The sequence below is a fragment of the Myotis brandtii genome, unplaced genomic scaffold, assembly GCF_000412655.1.
Source record: "Myotis brandtii unplaced genomic scaffold, ASM41265v1 scaffold74, whole genome shotgun sequence".
NCBI lineage: Eukaryota > Metazoa > Chordata > Mammalia > Chiroptera > Vespertilionidae > Myotis > Myotis brandtii.
The window spans coordinates 860,878-881,956 of NW_005370944.1; the positions used below are offsets into that span (position 1 = coordinate 860,878).

The 21,079-nt window shown below is 52.1% G+C and overlaps 2 protein-coding genes across 2 annotated transcripts; both read right to left on the reverse strand.

The window, feature by feature from the left end:
• Positions 1 to 471: 471 nt before the first annotated feature.
• CPLX3 (complexin 3) lies at positions 472 to 5,236 on the reverse strand. The gene is made up of 3 exons (XM_005882768.2): positions 4,938 to 5,236; positions 3,716 to 3,803; positions 472 to 2,024 (listed from the first exon to the last, which is right to left on the reverse strand). Exons 1-3 carry the CDS (start codon positions 5,099 to 5,101, stop codon positions 1,800 to 1,802), a joined length of 477 nt encoding a protein of 158 aa, XP_005882830.1. The 5' UTR covers positions 5,102 to 5,236; the 3' UTR covers positions 472 to 1,799.
• Positions 5,237 to 6,876: 1,640 nt separating this feature from the next.
• On the reverse strand, positions 6,877 to 20,046 carry LMAN1L (lectin, mannose-binding, 1 like). The gene is given in 11 exon segments (XM_014530393.1): positions 6,877 to 7,605; positions 10,089 to 10,216; positions 10,219 to 10,320; positions 10,614 to 10,822; positions 11,567 to 12,000; positions 12,310 to 12,570; positions 13,974 to 14,034; positions 14,156 to 14,745; positions 14,870 to 14,877; positions 16,982 to 17,160; positions 17,162 to 20,046. Coding segments are annotated over 11 exon segments (2,343 nt in total). The 5' UTR covers positions 17,338 to 20,046; the 3' UTR covers positions 6,877 to 7,410.
• Positions 20,047 to 21,079: the final 1,033 nt, after the last annotated feature.

Here is a 21,079-nt window from a genome sequence, read left to right on the forward strand (position 1 = left end):
ACAGCCACAACAGCACTGTCCCGATCCTGGGCCTGTGTCCTTCCCTGCTCTCACCCTCCTGATTCCTCATCCTCTCGTCTCTCTTCCACCTGACATTCCCCACATCACCTACTGCACAGGTTTTATGCGCCTTGTTCTTATTTTGCAACAGAGGCCCTAATGGAAACCAAACCCTCCGATGGCCGTTCCGCCTGTAAGTCTTCTCCACAAGCTGGTGCCAGGGATGGGGTGGGGTGGGGGAGATGTTGATACCTCGTTCCTGTTCAGGCCCCTGATGGCCTGCTTGTGGAGCCTCCTGGTTGGTTCCCCGGACACTACACAGGTGAGCATGATGATATTTGGGCTCTTCAGTTATTTTAAAGAATGAGTTATCATTTATTGATATGGCCTATCATGTGCCAAGTGCTTTACAAATGGTCACCCTTTGAAACATGTATTATTTTTTGATGGGGGGGGGGCTCTTCATTTCACAGAGGAGAAAACAGGCTCAGAGAGGGAAAGGGACCTGTTCAAAGTCACACAGCAGTGCCAGGGCTGGAATGCAGTTGTCCTGCCTTCTTTTTGTCATACCTTCCATTTCCAAGGTAAGGAGTTGCCAGAGACAGCTGTGGTTGATCTGTGGCCTCTCCTGTGGTCTCAGGTAACACCTCAGAGGCCCTGCCCATCCTGCTGGCTGCCACATTCTCAAAGCCCAGAGTCTGACCTGGTGCTTGATAATGCAGGGGGACCCCTGCCTAGGGCCCTGAGAGGGTGGAGCTTGAACATCATATAGGGGCTAGTGCCCCACATGAGGCTGTGGTGAAGAGATAGAGGACACCACTCCAAGGAAGGATTGGGGGGGTCTGTGAACCCGAAGACTCTTGGAGGTCAGTAAGAAGTGCGAAGATAAGCATGTCATTTGGAATTTTTATTTTTCACTGAGCTGAGTGAGGAGATCCAACTATGGAATCCAGAGAGAGAGAGAGTTCTACAGGAAGAAAACAGAAATAGGCCAGGCCCTGGGCTCGGCTCAGAGAAGGCCTGAAACCACCTGGGCTACTGTTCGCTGCCAGCTTCATCCTTGGCACTTGGTCCCTCCCATGGCATCACTCAGCTGCCAGAAGCCAGAGCCCACAGTGGCAACTGCTTGATGCTATAACTGCAGCTGCTGCTCTGCCCAAGGAGAGGTGTGGGTTGACTACGAGGGGCCAGGGAGGCCAAGCTAGAAAGAACCTTAAAAATCACCGAGTTCATCCTCATTTTATAGATGATGAAATGAGGCCCAGAAAGAGCAATGGATTTCAAAGAAAATGAATGTTGAGACTCAAACTCAACTCTTGTCTGCTGCGTTTGTCTGCCGAAAGCCCCCTCTAAGCATATCTGAGTGTTGGTGCCTGAGGCACCAGGGGGTTGGCTTGTGTATGTGTGTGTCTGTATGTGGCAGGATGCAGCTGTGGTGTCTGCCTCTGCACAGGCCAAGGTCTCTGTGTCCCTCTGTGTGTCTCTAAGGGTGCACCTATGTGCAGGAATTTGGGGTCATGGCGAGAGAAGGCCAGTCGGGCCTATTCCTACAATCTTGGGAGGCTTCCCAGGCTGAGTAGGGAGGCTGAGTCCTGAAGGGTAGGGGGAGAATGGGGACTTTACTCTCAGAGGAGAGGGAGAGAAGGCAGGCTGGAGCAGACAAGGGTCCTGGGACTAGCCTGGTGCAGGGGAAATGAAGACAAGGTGGGGCATGGGTCCATGGAAGTTGAGGCATGCTCTTAGCACTCATGTGGGCCCAGCCCTCTGATCACCCCAGTGAGCAGCCCCAGGGGAAGTAGTCACATGATGTGGCACTTCTCAGCTGATTGCTTGAGGTTCCCCAGTGTGGCTTGGGCTTTGTCCTTGAGGGAACCGAGGTCTAAGCCAGGAAGGTTGGCCAGCTGCCCGAGGACTGAGGCCCTCTCTTCCTCCTCCTCTGTGTCCTCCTCAATCATCTTGGCCAGCTCCCGGGGCAGCTCCACATCTCCACCTGCCATCTGGATCTGGCTCTCATCTGTCTCATTCTGAAGAGAAGGGAGGGTTGGGCTGGAGTTGGAGATCTGTGGGACCCCACGCTGAGGGTGTAGGGAGGAGCCTGGACTGGGTTCCAGGCTCCTAGGTTCTTGAGCCCCATGTTCCAGTGAGTTCAGTCCCCACCCCCACATCCCAGGATCAAGCTTTTGACATTTGTACCTTATACTACTCTACTTCACTCTGAGATACTGAAGGGGATACAAAATAGGAATACCTAGGAGTCAAACTGTTATAGTTAGTCATATATTGACTATTGTTAACTATACTGAAGGACATTACCAATACTAGTGGTGGGTACCATTCATCAAACACTTTTTATATGGCTGATATTGAGCCGTGTGCTTTTAATTCTCACAATGACCCTGCAAGGTAAGTATTGTTTTCTCCATTTTACAAATAAGGAAGTTGAGGCTCAGATAATTTAAGTAAGTACCTTGCCCATGGCCATACGACTTGGAGGTGGGACAGCTACATGTAAACGCATGGCACTGATACCAGCATCTGTGCTCTCTTGGCAAGGCATCTACTGTTGCATTGCACTTCCTCATCCCTTTGGGTTCCCTGGGGCTTTCCACTTTATGTCCTACGCAGTCACAGCCAAGTCTTCCCTCTTCACTGGACTCAGAGTTCCCTAATGGAAGTTGTGTCTCTTACATGCTTAATGCAAGCATTTGAGGAATGACTTCATTCCTAGCTATGTTTAACTCAGTTACTTCCCAGAAAGGCAAACTTTCTGGACCTGTTTTCCCTTTGAGATACTTCTAAAAGACTGGTGCCCTGTGGGGAGTCAGAGGCAGCCAGAGGCTCAGGAAATATTTGTTGAATGAGTGGGTGTGTTATTCACATATCTGATCTTCTAATTCAGGTGGAAGATCAAGGTCGGTATACTGTAGCGCTGTTTCTGTTTCTCCTTAGAGTCTATCATAGTTTTGGGCACTTGGGTTAGCTTGTGCCTTAGTTCTCTCCTTAGGCAACAGGAGTAGAACACTTACAGCCCATCTGGTGCTGCAGTGCATAATGGAGGCATCCTCCTGGCTGCTTGGCCAACCAAGGAGTTACTTTGCTCTCTGCAGACAGACCCATACTCTGGAAAGCAGTCAGGGGCCTGGAGAAGGCTCAGCATTCACAAGCTTGAGCACCATCACTCACTGGTTGTATTATCTTAGCCAAGTCCTTTAATATATCTGAGTCTCAGTTTCCTTATTTGTAGATGTGGGTGATTGCTACCTGGCGGAATTACTAAGGGATTAGGTAAGGGTGTGAAGGTTAAGTGCCTGGCACACAGATGGTGCTACCTTCTCTTTCCCATCCCACCTTGCCCGGTGTTCAGAAGCCTCAAGAGCCTCACCCCCATGGTAAAATCGATTGCCTTCCAACTCTTCATCTGCCTGGACCTGACTTGTATTGGGGGAGTGTAGGTTGGAGGACAGAAGGGGCCCTCACTGGCTCCAGAAACACAAACCTATCAGTCTCTAGAGGACTGGACTATCCCTCCTTGCCAAATCCTAGGCTTAGGCAGGCTCCAGTTAAGGAGTGAAGGAGTGAAAGAACAAATGGTCTCACCAAGCTCTCCATGAGTCTTAGGAGCTGAGAGTCATGGCTCCCAGAGTGGGGCAAAGGAGTCCAGGGCCCAGGGCTCAGGGGCCTGGATGTACCTCGAAGCCCTATCTCTTAAGCTTACCTTGGGCAGCCGGTATTTGTCTCGGAAGTGGCTCCGTAGCATGGCCCGCTCTGCCTTCCTCTGTGTGAACTGTGTGTCACGTTCCATCCTGCAGGGGCACAGGGTCAGAGTCATTGCCAGCACTAAAAAGATGGGCACCTGTGGGCCTGTGTGTCAGGAGGGTGCTTGGACCTGGCAACTGCCTGTTGCTCTTTACGGCCTAACCCCCCATCACAGGGCCCTTTCTAGTCTCCGCACATGCCTCTGGACAGAGCTATGGGAGGGAGGTCATTCTGGCTCCCTAATATATATCCCTCTAAGCCTCGGACTCCTCGGGTCTTTTCCTTTCCTGGCAGGTTATTTGGAGGGGGGGGGTGTGGTGTGTGTGTGGGGGAAGTATTCGAAACAGACTTGGTTTCGTATCTGGCTCCATTACCACTTTCGTTATGGACATGTCTTTGGGTAAGTCACTTACCTTCCTCTTTTGTAGAATGGGAATAAGATTTTGCAATTCACAAAACTGCTATCAGCTGAAATAATTATAGCTAACATTTAATGATTTACCGTGTTCTAGGTGCTGTGCTAAGCAGTTTACATTAAGTAATTTAATCCTCATAAATATAAGGCATGTTTTATAATTATCATCCTCACTTTACAAAAGAGAAAACCAAGGGACAGAAAGGTTAAGTAAATTACCTAAAATCACTCAGCTATAAAGAAGCAAAGCCAGGATCTGACACAAGCAGCTCTGGAGTCTAGCCCTAGCCCCACTCCAGCTGTTTCTCTGTTCTAGCATTGTCTGAACATCCGTGGATTCAATATCTACGAGTGCCCCCATTTCAGGATCTGTCTCCCTGACTCTGAGCCCCCTCAGCTGCACCGCTTTTCTCAGAGCCTCAGGCTCAGAAGAGCTCCATTTGGAAGACCCAGACATTGGGACCAGATCGGATTAAAGGATTACTTGTTTCATCAGAAATGCACGTGCCCCACTCAGTCCCAGACCCCTATCACCCCTTCCCCCACTTCCTCTGGATCTAATGTGAAGCTGGGGCAGGGCCCTGGGTTTGAAATGTTGTGGCTTGGGGTGGCAGAGGGCAACCTAGAGGTGCACATCCCAGCCTCTTACCAGTCTAGAAAAGTAGGGGAAGGGATTGAGATCTGAAACTACCCTAGAGGTGGGCTGGGCAGCTGGAGGATGGAGTGTGGGAGAGGGTCGTTGGAGGTGGGAAGGGATCTCACTCACTTCTCTTCCACCAGTTGCTTCTGATACTCCTCATACTCCTCTTGGCTCATGCCCTGCGCTTCGGCGGCGGACTTGTCCCCATCCCCCTTGTCTTCGCCACCCCTCAGGCTCCCGGTGAGGTTCTTCAGCTGGCTGCCCACCATGGTCTTCACCATGAAGGTCATGGTCTTCGCTTGCCCGGGCACTGGGCACCGGGTATCACTCCCCGGGCACCAGGCACGTCTGCGCCTACTTCAGCACTAGGTCTCACGGACAGCTCCCGCTGCGGGCCAGCACCCCACTCTCTGAGCCGCCTGCTGCTCGCTCTCCACCCCCCGCCCCGCCCCCATCTCGCAAACCGCTCCTCGCAGGGGGTGGGGGGGGGGCATGCACGGGGCTGAGGAGATTGGACCACGTGCCCGCTCTGCACTCCCGCCTCTCCCCCGTGCCTCCTTCAACGCCAAGCTCTGCCCAGCACTGCTGACAACGGATTAGGGTCTTTGGGCATGGGGTCGCTCCTTAGGGGAATGGGCTGTGCTGATATGTGCCCCGGGAACCTGGCTCCCTACGATCCCCAGAGAGTTGCAGCCAGGGGCAAAAATCCAGCGCTGGGCCCTACCCCTACTTCTCCCCAACCTGCTGCCGCAGCAGCTGCTTGAAGAGCTTCACACTGGGAAAGGGAGGGAGACCAGAGAGTGGGGAAACCCAATTATTGCTCCATGGGCTGCCTCACAGAGTTCTCCATCATGTGCCTGCCCCTCTGAACCCCTGGAACTGAAGGGAATTGGGAGAGAGAGAGTTGTTCATGGTGATGCTGGCTGGGTTGAATTTGATCTGGTGAATTTGGGGACAGAATTATACACAGTTGTGACTCCCTCTCCCTCCACAGTCCAGGGCTCAAGATCTGTGGGGTATCCAGTCTTTTCATATTCAAGCCAACTCTTGGCCTCCTGGGCCACTTGAAGCCCACTCCCAGCTACCTCTCCAGAGGAGGTGGAAGAGAAAGCCTTCAGAGACGTAAAGGCAAACCTGGAAGGTAAATGAGCATATCAAAGCTTGGAGAGAGGGAAGTCACCTTTAATACGGTCGGAGTTCCCCAAAAGCTAAGATGTGGGTAGGAGTTGGGCACCCAGAGGGAAGATACTGGCCTAGCTCTACACCCCCTAGACACCATCCACTTCCCCGTGAAGAGAAGCGGACACTCCTTCCGGGCTTTGAGGTAGGTCACACATGCAGGCATGCTTGGGGGAGCGGTGCTGCCTCCTCAGATGCACGGTACAGGACCCAGGGGAAGGCTGCAGACTGTCCTGAAGGCTATTTTTCAGCTCCTGCCTGCTGCCAGGGAGGGGAGAAGCTTACTTGAGCCTCTCCCTTCTGGGCTTTCGAGAGCAGGTTCCTTACACTTATTACACTTACTGCACCACAGTCTCCCCTGATCTGGGACCTTCTATGGCTCCTTTGGTCTGCCCTATCAGGAACACACTGTCCCTCTGGCATTCAAGGTCTGTCTGTCCAAGTGGTTCCAGCCTTATGGCCACGATTGCAGTCCTATGTAACATATAAGCCTGTCACCATTCCACCTCACTATTCCACCTCAAAATACTATTGCTATTCTCCTCACCTGGAGATCGTCCCCTCTGCAACTCTGCTTTTAAAGCTCAGCACACTTTACTGCTCCTCCAGGACCACTTCCCCTACACGGATTCTTCTTGTCTTGAAATTCCACCAACAGAAGCTGTCAATCCCATTTCTGAGCTCTTTAGCACACCCTACATCTCTAAATGCTTCACTCATTCAACAAACACCCACCAAGCAGAAATAGTGACCTCCACCCAACCTTTGTGGCTTTTTAAATATATTTTTATTGATTACAGAGAAGAAGGGAGATGGAGAGAGAGATAGAAACATCAATGACAAGAGTCACTGATCAGCTGCCCCACACTGGGGATCAAGCCTGCAAACCCTGACCAGGAATTGAACCATGACCTCCTGGTTCATAGGCTAGGCAACCTTTGTGATTCTTTTTGCCCATTTTCACAAATTGGTCCCAGCCTTTGCTCTGATAGTTCTAAACTTGCCACTTTTTCTCCAAAATATTGTGTTCTTTCATGCTTCCATGCCTTTCCTCATGCTGTTTTCTCTGTAATGATGACTGTACTTATCAGGTTGGAGAACTAGTTGCCTTGATGACCCGTATCAAAGGTCCCTTCTAGGCCAGTTCCCTGATCTCCCCAGGCTGAGTCAGGTGCTTTTTCTTGTACTGTTATATGGCCCCTGAGCTTCCTGCCATCATGGCACTGACCACATAGGGTGTGACTATCAGGCACTTGTCAGTTTCTCACACTAGAGAGAGATTATTGTGAGGGCAGGATCTAGATGGAACCAGTGGCTGAGCACATGGTTAGTAGTGCCTATTGAAAATATGGGCACTGCTCATTGCCAGCTGGTAGAACAGGCAGGTGGGTCTTAATGCTCCCTCTCTCAAATCAAATTATTATGCCCAGAACCAAGCCGGGTAGGTGTGGAAAGTTCTGCCTATAGGAAGGCCCACTTGAAGTGCACATAGAAGAACAAAAAGGAAGATGAGGAGGAAGAACAGAAAGATGCTGGGCTGTAGGCACGAGGAGGGCCCTGGGGGATGGCCAGCTGGGCATGGTTCCTTGGCTGCTGCTTTCTGAAAGGGGAAGTTCTATGGTCCTGGATCAGCTTCTTACCCAGAAGGAGGAAGGGGACCTGGAATCTGGGCCATTGTGGGTTCTATTTCTCTCTCAGGCTTGGGGTGCTATGGTTTTCATCCAGGGCACTTGGAGAGGGAGCAGAGTGCAAAGCTGCCTTCCCCAGCTTCCATGTCTCCATCTGTGGGAACAGCTGGGAAGGCCTGGGGCCTGGGATCAGTAGAGGACCAATGGTTCTTGAGATGAGAGAGAGAGAGAAATAGAGAGCAAAAGACAGGGTGGGTGGTAAAGGCAAGGGAAAGAGCAAGATGGGGCAGGGGTATGGGGAAGAGCAGGCTGCTCTGAATGATCTTAGGCATAGCCCACTCCCATTTCTCTTCCAGTCACTGAGGGAGTTGGACCAAGTGGTCTCCAGAGCCTTCCTGGCACTGAGAGTCTGTGAGACTCTCCAGAGAGCAGACAGGGTAGAGAGAAGATGAGATTTGTCCTGTGTGCATGTGTGCATGCACACACAGATACAGACACAGGTTTGCCTTTCAGGGATCCAAGGATTGAAGGATTAAGACAAGACAGCCTGCGGCTCAGAATTTGGAGAAGGAGCTGAGCCTGGGTCTCATGGATGGAACCCCCGTGGTTCCCCTTCCTTCCCCCTTATTACTGGGCCCGAAGGCCTTCTGCAGGAGGCTCAGGATCTGAGCCAGCTCTAAGATGATGCTTGTTGCCCACAGGCAGGTAGAAGACCTGGGCTCTTGAAGCCATGTGGGTTACTGCATCCCAGTGGGGAGTAGAAACCAAGGCAGAGGACTCATTACGCATTCTGGTCCCATCCAAGCTGCCTGACCAGGTCTCATAATTCCCAGAGGCAGCACCTGGGTGGGGAACAGGCACCATCTATAGGGCCCCTTCTTGTGAGCTGTTCTTACCCCAAACCTCCTTTCTGGTTCCCAAGACAGCTTTAGCTCAGTGAAGGATCTCCCTAAAGCTATCTGTCTCAACCCCAGGCTCCCTGGGCTCTGCCTTCCATCCCTAGTCCTCAGGAGATTTAGCTCTTTTCCCTCGTCCCTTCTTCCCACTCCCAGTCTAGAGAGCGGGGACAGGGATTGGGCTGCAGCCATAGCATCCAGCCTGAAGCCTCCCTCCTCCCTGGTATCAGGTAACCCCTTGTTCCCAGGGCTCTATGGGTAGCTCCAGAGACCTGTCCTAGAGTGGGATGCTGTGAGATGGGAGGGGGCAAAAAAAAAAAAGTCAGGGGCCTCCTACCATCACTAGGCCTGATATTGGTTGTGCTTCCTCCAAGAACCCTATCAAAATGTCCTCTCCTTCCAGGAGCTCAGATTTACCATCCCTCCCTGGGGTAAGAATGTCCAGTGGGTGTTGGTGGAATGGGGCTTCTCTTTCCTCCACCCTCATAAACCCTCCTAGTCCTGTGCCCTTACCTCATCTCTTACAGATCTTGGAGCAGAATCCACTGCTGTCCACAGAACAGGGTGCTGACCCTGGCAGAGTCCTGCAGGAAAGCAAGCCTCTTCTCTAGGGGCCAGGGCACAGCCCCTCTGCTCTCAGAGTCCACCTTTCTAGGGCACTGCAGCCCTCTTCCTTCTAGAGGCCTTACCAGATTACCTGACCCCCTCATTATGGACACATTGAATTTATCTGACCCCTGTCTATCTCAGCTCTTGGATTCCCCCTCCTCTCAAAACCCTCTCCCCCAGACAGTGGTCACTCCTGGGGTTTCTCATAACCCCTCCACTTTCTAGAAAGGGTTCTGCCCCTGAAGGAGCAGAGGCCCAGTTCAGTCCTCTCCTCCCCACTTCCCCTGGGGCACAGTCCAAACTGTGGCCAGTGCCAGTCAACTCAAGCTCAATGCTTGAACCCCTGTCTTGCTGAGTGGCCTAGAGAGATTGCCTCTCTGGGGTGGATAGGATCTGGCAGGAAGGATCCTGGGCCTGGAAATAAGATTAGAGAGGCCTAGCCTTGGAGTGTGGTACCACGCCAGTAGCCCAGCCTCAGTTGCTCTGGCCTGAGGACACAAGATTCAAACCTTGATCTACCAGAGCCCAGCAAATCCCACGGGAATCACTGGCCTCTTCTGCCCAGTATCTAACATCTTGGCTGGTTCAACTCTCAAGCTTCAGGTTTGGAAGGCCATGGAGAGAAGACAAGATGGCAGTGGAGATGAAACGAGGACTCTGGTTCTTCTGAGCATTAAGCAAGTCATATGTGAATCAAGTCACATGTGGAACTACATGCAAATTAGAACCCAGTCTACTTTTGTTACTTGTCTAAGGACCTATGTCCAAATACCTGGCATCTCCTCTCCCCAGTCCCAGCTGTGTGGCTCCTTGGGCATTTGCTTGTGCTGTGTTACCCTCCTGCACAATCCCCTGCCTGGCAAGTCCATCCCATCCTGTGACCTGCAGCATTTCACCCTTGCCCTCCTTTCCCTCCAGACCTTGAAGGACAATAGTTCCCAAGTATAGAGCTTGTTCCTCTTTCAGGACACAGGGAGCCCCCTGGTGCCATGGGGCCCAGTGCCTAGGGAGCTCAGCTTCTTCAGGTCTGCATGGATGTTCCAGGGGCCACTCATCCAGGCTCCCTCAGGCCTGGCCTGACCTAGGGATCCTACTGCTGCTTCCATTCCCTCTCAGCCTGGGCCAAGTGCTCAGAGAGACCCTGCAGGATCTTCTTGTGTCTGTTCAATGTCTCCTCCAGGTCAAAGATTCGTTCCCCTGGGGATTGGTGCAGAGCTGGGACAGCTAGACAGCTGGATGGGGCAATGAATCCTATCTATGGGGGCTTTTTGGAGAGGGGGACAGAAGGCATGGCTTCTGCCTCCAAAACTCCCCTGGAAAGATGTGTCTGGGTGGTGGGGTGGGAATAGGAGAGAGCATCTAGGCCTCAGGGACTGCTTAGATATAGCCTCCATCTCCCCATTGGTTAAAGGACTCCTGGTTGGAAGGGAAGAGTATCCTATGATACTCAAATGGGCCCCTTCCCTACCTGCCTCTCCCTGGGCCCCTACCCTCTTCCTGGTCTTTGGAGTTCAGCTTTGGAATCATGTCTTCCCTGGTGCCCAGGGCCAACCTTGCCTGCAGCCCTTCCGGCTGCCCTGGGTGGTTAGGACCCCTTTTCTGTGCTCCCACAGCCTTCAGCCAGCCTCCAAGGTCCTTGAGGACAAGGCCTGGCTCTAGGTCACTTCTGATCCCAGCACTGCCCAGCACAACACCTGGCCTGAGCAAAACTCAGAGAGCAGGTAGAGATAATGGTTGGAATATCAGGTCTGATGGCACCATGACATGAGCAGAAGCATCTAGGGAGGGAAGGAGTCCCTGAGCTGCCTCTCCCCCAGCCCTGCCCCCAATGTGGGCCCATGGCTGATATCACCTCTGGACCTTTCAGACTGAGGTCAGATAGGACAAGACATCATGGTAATCTGGAAAAGGGGATAGAGAAGAGAAGGGAAGATCTTCCATTCCCAGCAGCCCACTCACTTAGTCCTCACCTCCCAGGCTCCATTATGTTTCAGGCAGGCAAAAGATCTGTGTGACCTGAGGTAGCTCTGACCCTTGTCTGGCTTATTTCAGAAGAAAGGTATGAGGGTCAGACAAGCAGATGGGTGGTCTGTGAGGGTCAACATCCCCCACCAGCCAGAGTTGGGCCCCCAGTGAGTAGGAAAATTAGGCAATTCTGGACTAGAGCCATGGAAGCAGACCGAGCAACACACTAAGGCCCCAGGGAACTACTGACAAAAGCAACCACATGGTGGCTACCTCCTCAACATGACTCTGACCATGTCACTCTCCTCGGAAACCTTCAATGACTCCCCAGTGCCCAGAGTCTAAAGACTGAAGTCTTGGCATTCACGAACTCCCACTGTCTGATTGCACCAACTATGGGTCCCTCCATGGACTCTCCATTATATCCTTTGCTCCATTTCCCTAAACATCCCTCACGGCTATCCCCTCTTCCACTTGCCCCACAACTCCCAGCAAGGGGCACTTATGGGGCCAACGCTGGGATAAAAGCTTCTTGTGTTTTATCCCATTTGAGACTTTCAACAACTCTGCAAGGCAGGCAGGAGAGGACTTGTGACTTGCCCAGGTCACACAGTGAGGAAGTGGCTGGCAACACACCCAGTGCTCCTCAGGAGGTATGCTCAGATGGTTCATTAGGCACATTCCTCTGTTTTCACCTGCCAGGGTTCTGGTGGCTGCTGAGACCCCAAAGAAACTTCCAGGAGCCAAAAGCAGGGGTCCCACATCAATGCAGACCAAATCCAGGTCTCTGGGAGTGTTCAAGGACACCTGAGGGGCACGGAAGGAGGTGAAAACCTTACAGATGGGCCCCCCTCCTCTTTGCTTGTGGCAGGGAAAATTATCCCCAAATCTGAGTGTCTGGGTCCTGTGGCCCTAAACGGGGGCAGGCAGCCACAGGACTTGGTGTCAGAATGGCATGGAGCGGTTTGCACACCTGGTCTCATGTTAGCCCTCACAGGTATGTGCTTTGGGCCAGTTAGGATTCTGTGTAGGGAAGAGGATCCATGTATGTGCTGCCCATGTGTTCCAGGGGCCCTGTGTGGTGTCAGGCACAAATCAGTTGAGGCCACGAACAACAGATTACACAGTATCTCTGTAGCTCTGAGCCTGTAACCTGCACACCCTGTATGTTTGTAAAACCTGCAAAAGCAAAAGAGGCCGTGTGTGAATAGGACCTGCTCATGAGTAGACCCTGCGCCTAGTAGGCGAGCTTGCTTGGAAGGGGTATGGCCGGTTCCAGAAGTTGTGGTAATGAGAGCCCAGCACCCAGCTGGCTCCATCTCTGTGGGGACTTAGAGTCCAGCAGGGCCATCCAGGACCCAAGGGCTGGACAGTGGGTGTGGTCCCAGAGGCCATTCTTCCCAGGCCAGCAGTGCCACTTCCCCCACTGGATGACCTGCTGGGACATGTCCCTGTGGTCAAGCTGGAGTCTCCCTTGTATGTCTACTCCTTAGCAGAAGAGGGAGAGGCAGGAGAACAAGCCCTGCCTGGCAAAGTACAGGGACTTGGAGTTCACAGAAGAGGTCAAATTCTTTCTGGGACTTTCCCAGGAGGACAGAGGCTGGACCCAATGTGGAGTTTTGCACTCAATCCCCCAGACCCACCACCTCCTCCCACTGTCCCTCGCTCTTTCCCCTTTCCTTAAACCCCAAGTCCCCCCTTGCCTCTGGGTAGGGCTTCTCTTTCCTGTCCCTCTGCCAAGCTTGGACTGTAGCAGGACAGACTCAGGACAGACAACATGAGATGTCTCCTAATGGACAAGGACAATATGACCAGCTTGCCTGTCCCGCAGGGCTGTACAGCAGGTTCTGGGGAGTTAGGGGAGGGTGTTGAGCCTGAGAGGCCCTGAGTTTCTCTGTGCACACAGACCACAGGTACTGTGTAGAGGGCCGCCTGGGAGGCACCTAGGGATTTTCTTAAAATTATTGTCAGCTGAACTCAGAGCATAGGCAGCCACGCCCTGGGAACATGCTTCCCCAATAAGGCTGGACATGTTAATCAGGCAGGGGCGGAACTAGATATGTAAATCTAGGCCTTTAAAATAAACCTGCTGTGTGTCTCAGGCCGCCTTTTGCCGCCTCTCCATCAGAGAGGATGGCGCCCACCTGGCCCCAGCTTAAAATCTATTTCTACATCATGGTCTTTCTTTAATTTCTTAATCCCCAGCTCCTCCGCTCAAGAACCTGTCGTTTTCCCGTGCGGGTCGCGGGAAACAGAAACAGCCCACCACAGTACTGCTCATAGCACAATGCCTGACAGTGCCACCTTCAGAGGAAGGTGACACAGAGCAGGGAGAAGCCAGCTCCAAGCAGCCACCTGCATATGCCTCCTAGCTGTGACCATGAGCAAGTTACCTCACCTTTCCAAACTCCCACTTCCTCATCTTTAAAAGGAGAATAATAATCGAAACTACCTCATAACATTGTTATGAGGGTTAACTCAGACAATGAACGGTGCTGTGCCTGGCATACAGTAAGCTCTGCTCCATAAATGTCAGCAATTATTCAAATGGTTACGAGCTAAGGGATGTTTGCTGAGAGACACTGGCGAACTGGCCCAGCTGCTGAGGAGGCAGTGAGCTGGAGAGGGAGGGGAAGCCACGTCTTCTGGAGAAAGGGAAGGGCGCTGACAGGCAGCTGGCACAGGGAGGAGGGTGTGGACCCTCCATCAGCAAGTCTGGCCTCAAATCTCAGGTCAGCACACAGCTGTGCAACCTCAGGCAAGTCGCTTCACTTCCCTGGGCCTCAATGTATCCACCTGTAATTGGGACGAACAGTCCCCACTTCTCAAGAATGTTGTGCATCAGATGAGATGACATGAGAGAAGACACTCAGCACAGACCTCACCTGCTTCATTTCACTACCCCCACTGATCTGGAGCTGCTGGGTTGAATGAATGAAGGATTCTCTGGGGTGGTTCCCAGGAAGAACAAGCAACTTTGCTCCTGGGCCCAGAGGAGGCACAGCTGGGACTGAGTGGGAGGGAGTTCCAGGGAGGCACTACCTTTGAGCTATCAGCTCAGATGAGCAAGGAAAAGATAGCCCTAGGAGGGGTGGGCTCCTTGTCAGAGGCTGGGGCAGGGGCACGAGCGGGCAGTGTGGATACAGCCCAGGAATGGGAGTAGGTGTCAGTCCAGACAGGCTTGCAGGGGATGTGCTCTTCACTGGTCAGCACATGGATGGCAGGGCTATCCATGCGTTGACCAGTGGACACAAGGAGGAGGGTGTAGGTGTGGGCAGGCAGAAGACCATTACTCACCTGGGTATCTTGGAATGAGGAGTCGAAGAGGATTCCAAGGCCATTCCTCAAGGCAGGCTCCACCAGCGCAGAGCTGACTTGGCCCCTGCTCTTGGCCCCTGGTGTACTACACAGTCTATGGGTCCCCAGCTGCTCAACTCCCCTGTGGGACACTGGAACCGCGGGCTCACGACTCACCTCCCTGACTCCCCCTCTCTGCTGGGGGCCACTCACCAGGACCTGGGCTCCCTGGTGCCCTGGCCCAGTCACTCTCATCTGCATGTCCGCCTGCCAGCCAGAGAAGAGGACAGGGGCCCTGCTCTACACTGCGCCACTTCAGTTCCATATGGATGGGGCCAGCGCACTTCCTCTGGATGGTGTCTGTGGACCAGGGCAAATCAGGGCCTGGGCCCCACCTTCCCTTCCTCCCCATTATTCTCTCTCATTGGCCTGGCTGGGCTCTGGGAGAAGGAAGCAGGTAACATCAAGGCTTGCCATTAAATACCAGGCTGGCTGGTCAGACACAGGAATCCACTGAAGAAGTGGGCATTGGAGCCTAGCATAGGGGAGGGCCACGCATGCCACACCATGTAGAGCGCTCTGCTTGCCTTCTCACTTGAGCCTCACCACAAGTCTGTTTTTATCAGACCACATTTTACAGATGAGAAAACCGAGGCTCAGAAAAGTTAAGGAATTAAGTGGGTTGGAACTCAGATCCATCTAACTCCAAAATACAAGCTTTTTCCACCAGGAGAGAGCTTTGTGTCTAACCCGTTCTGTTTCTCAGATGAGGAAACTAAGGCCCTACGAGGGAAAGGACATGTCTGAGACCATAGAACATAGGAGAGCACTTTGAGAGAATTAACCATGTGGAGGACGCCAGTGTTCCCAATGAGACTGTGGGGGTGGGGGGGAGGTTCCTGGTGGGGGAGTTTAAGGGGAAGAAATAGGTGAGGAAAGCATGAAAGCAAAGGTAGAATTAGCCTGCAAGATTGAGAAGGAAGGGGGAAGGATGGAGTGTATGTATGTGAGAATTATCATTGGTGGAGGTGAGGAGGACAAAGGAGCCCTATTTTGTAAAACAGAAGAAAGTGGAGAGAAACTGAGACAGGATTGGCCGGAACCAGGGAAAGGGAGGTCAGAGACCCCACCCCAGCTGGCTCCCCACCCCTCCATCCTGCTAGACTGGAACCTGGCCCAGGTCCCAATCCCTGCCAGGACTTTCTAGAGATGCTATTCTAGCCTCTTAGCTTGGCAAAGGCCAGGGCTGGGGGCAGGGAAGCTCAGAAGCTGCAAGGCCAGAAATCCTGGGGGCCCTTGGAAGCCACCACTGCCTCTGAAGTGACTTAGAGGAGGCAAGGATTGCTCACTGTCTACTACACTCATGCCTTGTGCCGTATGTAGATTGTTCATGGAACTGTGAGCTCCTTGTGTCTGATACAGCCCTTTGTCTTAGAGCTGGGCACAGAGGGACATGGGGAGGGAGTCCAATAAAAAGATCAATGAATGAATAAATGGACAATGAGCATACCCTGGGTAATTTGCTCTTCCACATGGTCTGTGACACCCCAAACTTATCAAGGCCCACCGCGGTAAGTGTGGTATAGGCCCTGCCACCCTGGCTCTGAGGCAGAGCCTGGCTTGATGCTGTGAGAAACAGCCACTCCTTTGTTTGCCTCTTGGTGCTTCTGTGAGCAGGATTGGGCCAAGACCCCAAGATAGGAACTGTCATCTTAAAGGGACATTTGTTCTGGTCTCAGGAATAGTGCCATTTTTCAGAACTTAGATCTCATAGACACAGAAATACACAATGGATCTTCTTCTGTTTGCTTTGCCTGCTAGGAAGCTCTGAACAAGATTCATGGCCCAACTCTGAAGGGTATGCAGATCTTGGTATAACCTGGGCAGACCTATGTTTTGGTAACAAGCCATCTTCCTGAACTCATTTTATGTCTCAGCCCCAACCACAAGCCTCATTCTTCTTGCTCACTCCTAGTTAAAACTCCTGTCTATTGCATAGGTCCTGGTAAGTCCTCAAAAATCTTATTGAACATTAGGTAGAAGACAGATTTTTTGTAGGTCCGGGTTTGGAAGGCCCTGAACACAGACCTGTGGGTGAGATGTTCTCATACATGCTTCACCCAGCACACATGCAGGGCAGAGCTGGTGTCTCTCTGGCAAAACAGCCAGCCATGAAGAGCCCTCTTCCAGGCAGCCTCCTGGTTCTCCTGGACGGCCATAGGCCCAGCAGTGTGGAGCTAGGAGAGTAGAGGTTTGTGCTGATCCAAGTTGCCTTGTGTCTCTGTGTCTGGGACTCGGCATGTGAGCATGTGTGTGTGTGTTCATGGGTTCAAGAGGGAGGGGTTAGGGGTGTGGAGGTTCATCAAAGAAGAGGCGGAAGGAGAGAGAAACCCTAGGGCACAGAAGGAAAGAGGCAGAGAGGAGAAACGGAGGCGGTGGATAGGGCTTTGATGTAGTGGGTGGAACAGGAGACAAGTCTGGGAGGGGTCTGGAGTCCCTGGCACCGCCTGCCTGGACTCATCTTGGGCAGAGGCTGGTATTGGCAGACCCACTCCTCACCAAGTCACAGCCACCCCTAGTGGTCAGCTGCTTCAGCATGCTGAGGAATCCTGAGCATGGCTGGTCCCCATTCCATCCTTCACTCCATGAGGGCTCCAGAATGGTATGCCAGCCCCAGGCAATGCTAGCCTTGGTCCTTTGAAGCTGAGATTGTACTCAAACTTTCACTGAGGAGGATGGTACCCCTCAGGGCTGTGGGGGGTCAGGGGCAGGAGGAAGGCAGAGCAAGGGATCAGGGCCACTGACCACAGGTACTGTAAAAAGATCTGGTGTCTGGGCCCAGGGTGGATCCCTACCTGGGAGGCCACAGAGGGGATCCAGGGATGGGCAGGTGGGAAGGAGCTGGATACTGGCTGTTGGTACTCCACTCTCCCTCCCTCCCCACACAGACATTCTGTTCCTTCTGGGCCTGATCTCAGGCCCTGCCCCTCCCTCACTTGGCCAGCCTGAGCTCTGCCCCTGCTCCTAGGTTCAAGCCATCTTCCCACCTTCCCTCAGCTCCCCCATCTGAGGGACCTCAGAGATCACAGGGACAAGCCCACCCTTCAGTAGCCCTGGTCTCTCCTCTTGGCTCAGGAAGGGCCTCCACATGCTGCCTGCTGCCTCTGTCCTGCAGGTGGATGTCCTGACTGTGTGGCCAGCATCCACTCCATCCTTCCCTGTCCTGCTCTCTTCATTGTCATGCTCAGCTCTCTACCAGATTCCCAAAGGCTCATGCCTCCAAGCAGCCTGGTTTTCTCAACAAATAAACTACATGAAAATAGAAAGAGACAAACAAATGCAATATGTAAACCTTGTTTGAAGCCTAATTTTAACCAACTAAAGGGGGGTGGAGGAGTGAATGAGACAATTGGGGAGATTTTGACGATGGATATTGGATTAAATTAAGAAATTATTAAATATTTTGGAGTAAGAATATTGTGGTTATATTTTTAAAGTCTTGTCTTTTGGAGAAATGTACTAAAGCTTTCTGAAGGAATCGATATAGTGTCTAGGATCTGCTTCCAAATACCCCAGACCATGGGTGTGTGGGTGGCACAGCATGTGGCCTTGAATCGATTACTCTTCAGATTGGATGGTGGGTTCATTATATTCTTCCCTTGACTTTTCTGTTTGATAATTTCCATAATAAGCACATTTAAAAAAGTAAGTAATCCTGTACGTCAAGTATTTTTATCCAGATAAATGTTGGTTTTCCAGAGTGGCTCTTTTTCCGAGAATTCTGGATAGCTGAGGTTTACTGTAGTTTGTAAGTTCTTGGTAGGATTCAGTTACTGAAGCTCTGAGATTAATTAAAATCAAGGCTGTAAATGGAAAAATTTAGGACATGCTGAAAGCCACACTTCATTTCTCAACACTAAATCCTCAACCACCTTCACTCGCTTTCTCCTGCACCTTCACAGCCAAGCTGTGGAAAGCTTGGGCCCCACCCGGGTCCTGCTTCTTCACTTCCCATCTGATCTTCCCAGCTGCTGCCCCTGCTGCCCATTGGGTAAAAACTGATCCAGCAAGGCCTGGCAGTGGCCCTGTTCTCTGTGCCTAGTGGATACTTCTGAACCCAGTCTCTGCAATGTGAAATGCTATGGATATGTCCCCCACGCCCAAACCTGCCCAAGGCTCCCTGCTGCCCCCCAGCTTCCTGGCTGCCCTGGAGCTCCTTTGCCACTGCTCTGCCTCCCCAGCCCTTCCATTGGGCATCTCTCCTCACTCACCACATGCTCCCTGGCAAGCTTGTCCATGCCCATGGCTTCAAGCACTATAGCTGTGCCATGATCCTCAAATCTCCACTTTCAGCTCATCTTCTCCTGGAGCCTCAGGCCCGAATAAATGTCCAGCTCTGCAGGGGACAACTCTGCTTGGATGCCCCCAGACCCCCAGGTGACATGTCCAAACCAAACTCCTCTTCTCCACCCCTCAGCCCATCCTCTTCTGTGGCTGGGGTCTCGTGGGTGGCACTCTTATCTTATGGAGCCAGAGACTGGAACCCCGCAGATCCCTTCTGCTTCCTCCTCTCATCACCCATCAGCAAGCTCTTCCCCTCTCCCACTACTGTTCCCGAGTCTCTCCAAGCCTCGGTTCCTTACTTGTAAAATGAATAATAGTATCTCCAAGAGTTGTTTGGAGGGTTACATGAGGTAATACACCTACCTATTGTGCTTAGAACAGGGCCTGACAGACAGCTGTGTTCCTCTTCCTCTCCACCTCCTACAGGCTCCCCCAGCCCAGGACACCACCAATCACCTGCCTGGCTGACTGCAACCTCCCCACTTGTCTCCCTGTCTCCACTTGGTACATACCCCCAAGGCCAGATGGTAGTCAGAAGGATATTTCTAAAATACAGATCTGACCATGTCATTCCTCTGTCCTAAACCCTTTATTGCTCCTGGTCATCTCTGCATGAAGCTAAACTCCTTGTGGGGCCTGCAAAACCAGGTGGGTCTGGGCCATTTTCTCTTCAGCCTTACTTGCTCCCAAACCACACCCCTGGCACCTCTGCCCCAGCCACACTTAAGCACCTCACCACCTTTGCTAGGCAATGCCGTCTTTGCCAGACACTTGCTCTGTCCCTGCTTGTCCTCCAAGTGTCTGAGAAGCTGCTCCCCACCTCCCCCTCCTCTGTCTCACAGGCTTGTTGTGGGCTGTTGGAAACCCCTACCAGATTCTGGGCACTAAATTGAGTCTTGAGTGGAGTCCCCACCTGTCCTTGAGCTCCTGGAGGGAGAGAAGTATGTCTTGCTCATCTATGATGAGCCAGTGGCCAGCACAGAGCAGAGGGTGAAAGAAAGGGGAAAACAAAAAACTATAAACCAAGTGAGAGAAAGGGGAGAATAAAGGAAGCTCACATGCCAACAGGTAGAAAGAATAGGAACATCCGGCTACCTGGGCCTGCATTCCCTCAGGGCCCCATCAGCTGGACCCTTTCTCTTACTCCCAGTTGTGTTAGGGTGCCTGCCTGGCCCCTCTCATGACTGGCACCATTTCATTTCTGAACCAAGCCGGGTTGGAGCAGCTAGTGAGAACCCATTGTCAAAATCCCCTAGACCAGTGATGGCGAACCTATGACACGCGTGTCAGAGGTGACATGCGAACTCATTTCTTTGGTTGATTTTTCTTTGTTAAAAGGCATTTAAATATATAAAATAAATATCAAAAATATAAATCTTTGTTTTACTATGGTTGCAAATATCAACAAATTTCTATGTGACACGGCACCAGAGTTAAGTTAGGGTTTTTCAAAATGCTGACACGCCGAGCTCAAAAGGTTTGCCATCACTGCCCTAGACCACAGTACCAACGACTATAAACCAGAACTCCTCACCCACTCTTGCCCCAGCTTCGTGACTCCCTCTCCAGGACAGTCCCTCTCCCCTGGCAGGCCCATTCCACTCACCCCTTCCATCACTACATGTTTCTTTCATATAGCACTTACCAGTTCTGTAATTAACTTTTTTTTTGCTGTTAATCCTCATCCGAGGATACTTTTCCCATTGATTCTTAGAGAGAGTAGGAGGAGGTAGGAGAGAAATATAGAGAAAGAAACATCAATGTGAGAGACACATTGACTGGTTGGTGTCTGTACATGCCCTTACCAGGCCAGGATCGAATCTACAACCCAGGTACATGCCCTTACCCATGAATAGAACCCACACCCTTTGGTGTATGGGCTGATGCTCTAACCACTGAGCACACTGACCAGGGCTGTAGTTAACTGTCTTTGTGATTGTTTTCCTAACTGAACTCCACAGGGTATTAGCTCACTACTGAACTCCAGTTCTAGCACACAGCAGGTTTTCAAATATTTGTGGTTGAATGGTCTAGTTTTAGAAAAATGAGAGGCTAGACTGGGGGAGGCAAGGAGGCTGCTGTGCTGGGCCAGGGGCTGGGGTGGGAGATGACGTTGGCTGGATGGCAGTGCAGGCACAGGCACATTGCAGTCACCTGCCTGGAGCCCTGGCGGGCGTGGCTCAGTTGGTTGGAGCGTAGTAACTACCCTGCACCAGAAGGCGGCAGGTTCCAGTCCTGTCAGAGGTTTTGGGTTTGATTTCTGGTCGGGGGCCCTTACTGGAGGCAGCTGATCAATGTTTCTCTCTTTCACATTGATGTTTCTCTCTCCTTCTCTGTCCCTCTTCCCCTC

Bases quoted from the DNA above. Each gene is read 5' to 3' on its own strand.
- CPLX3 (XM_005882768.2), bottom strand. From the start codon at position 5,101: ATGACCTTCATGGTGAAGACCATGGTGGGCAGCCAGCTGAAGAACCTC. The intron at 3,804-4,937 runs GTGAGTGAGATC...GTGCCCCTGCAG, and splicing joins AAGCAACTGGTGGAAGAGAA to GATGGAACGTGACACACAGT. The intron at 2,025-3,715 runs GTAAGCTTAAGA...CCTTCTCTTCAG, and splicing joins ACAAATACCGGCTGCCCAAG to AATGAGACAGATGAGAGCCA.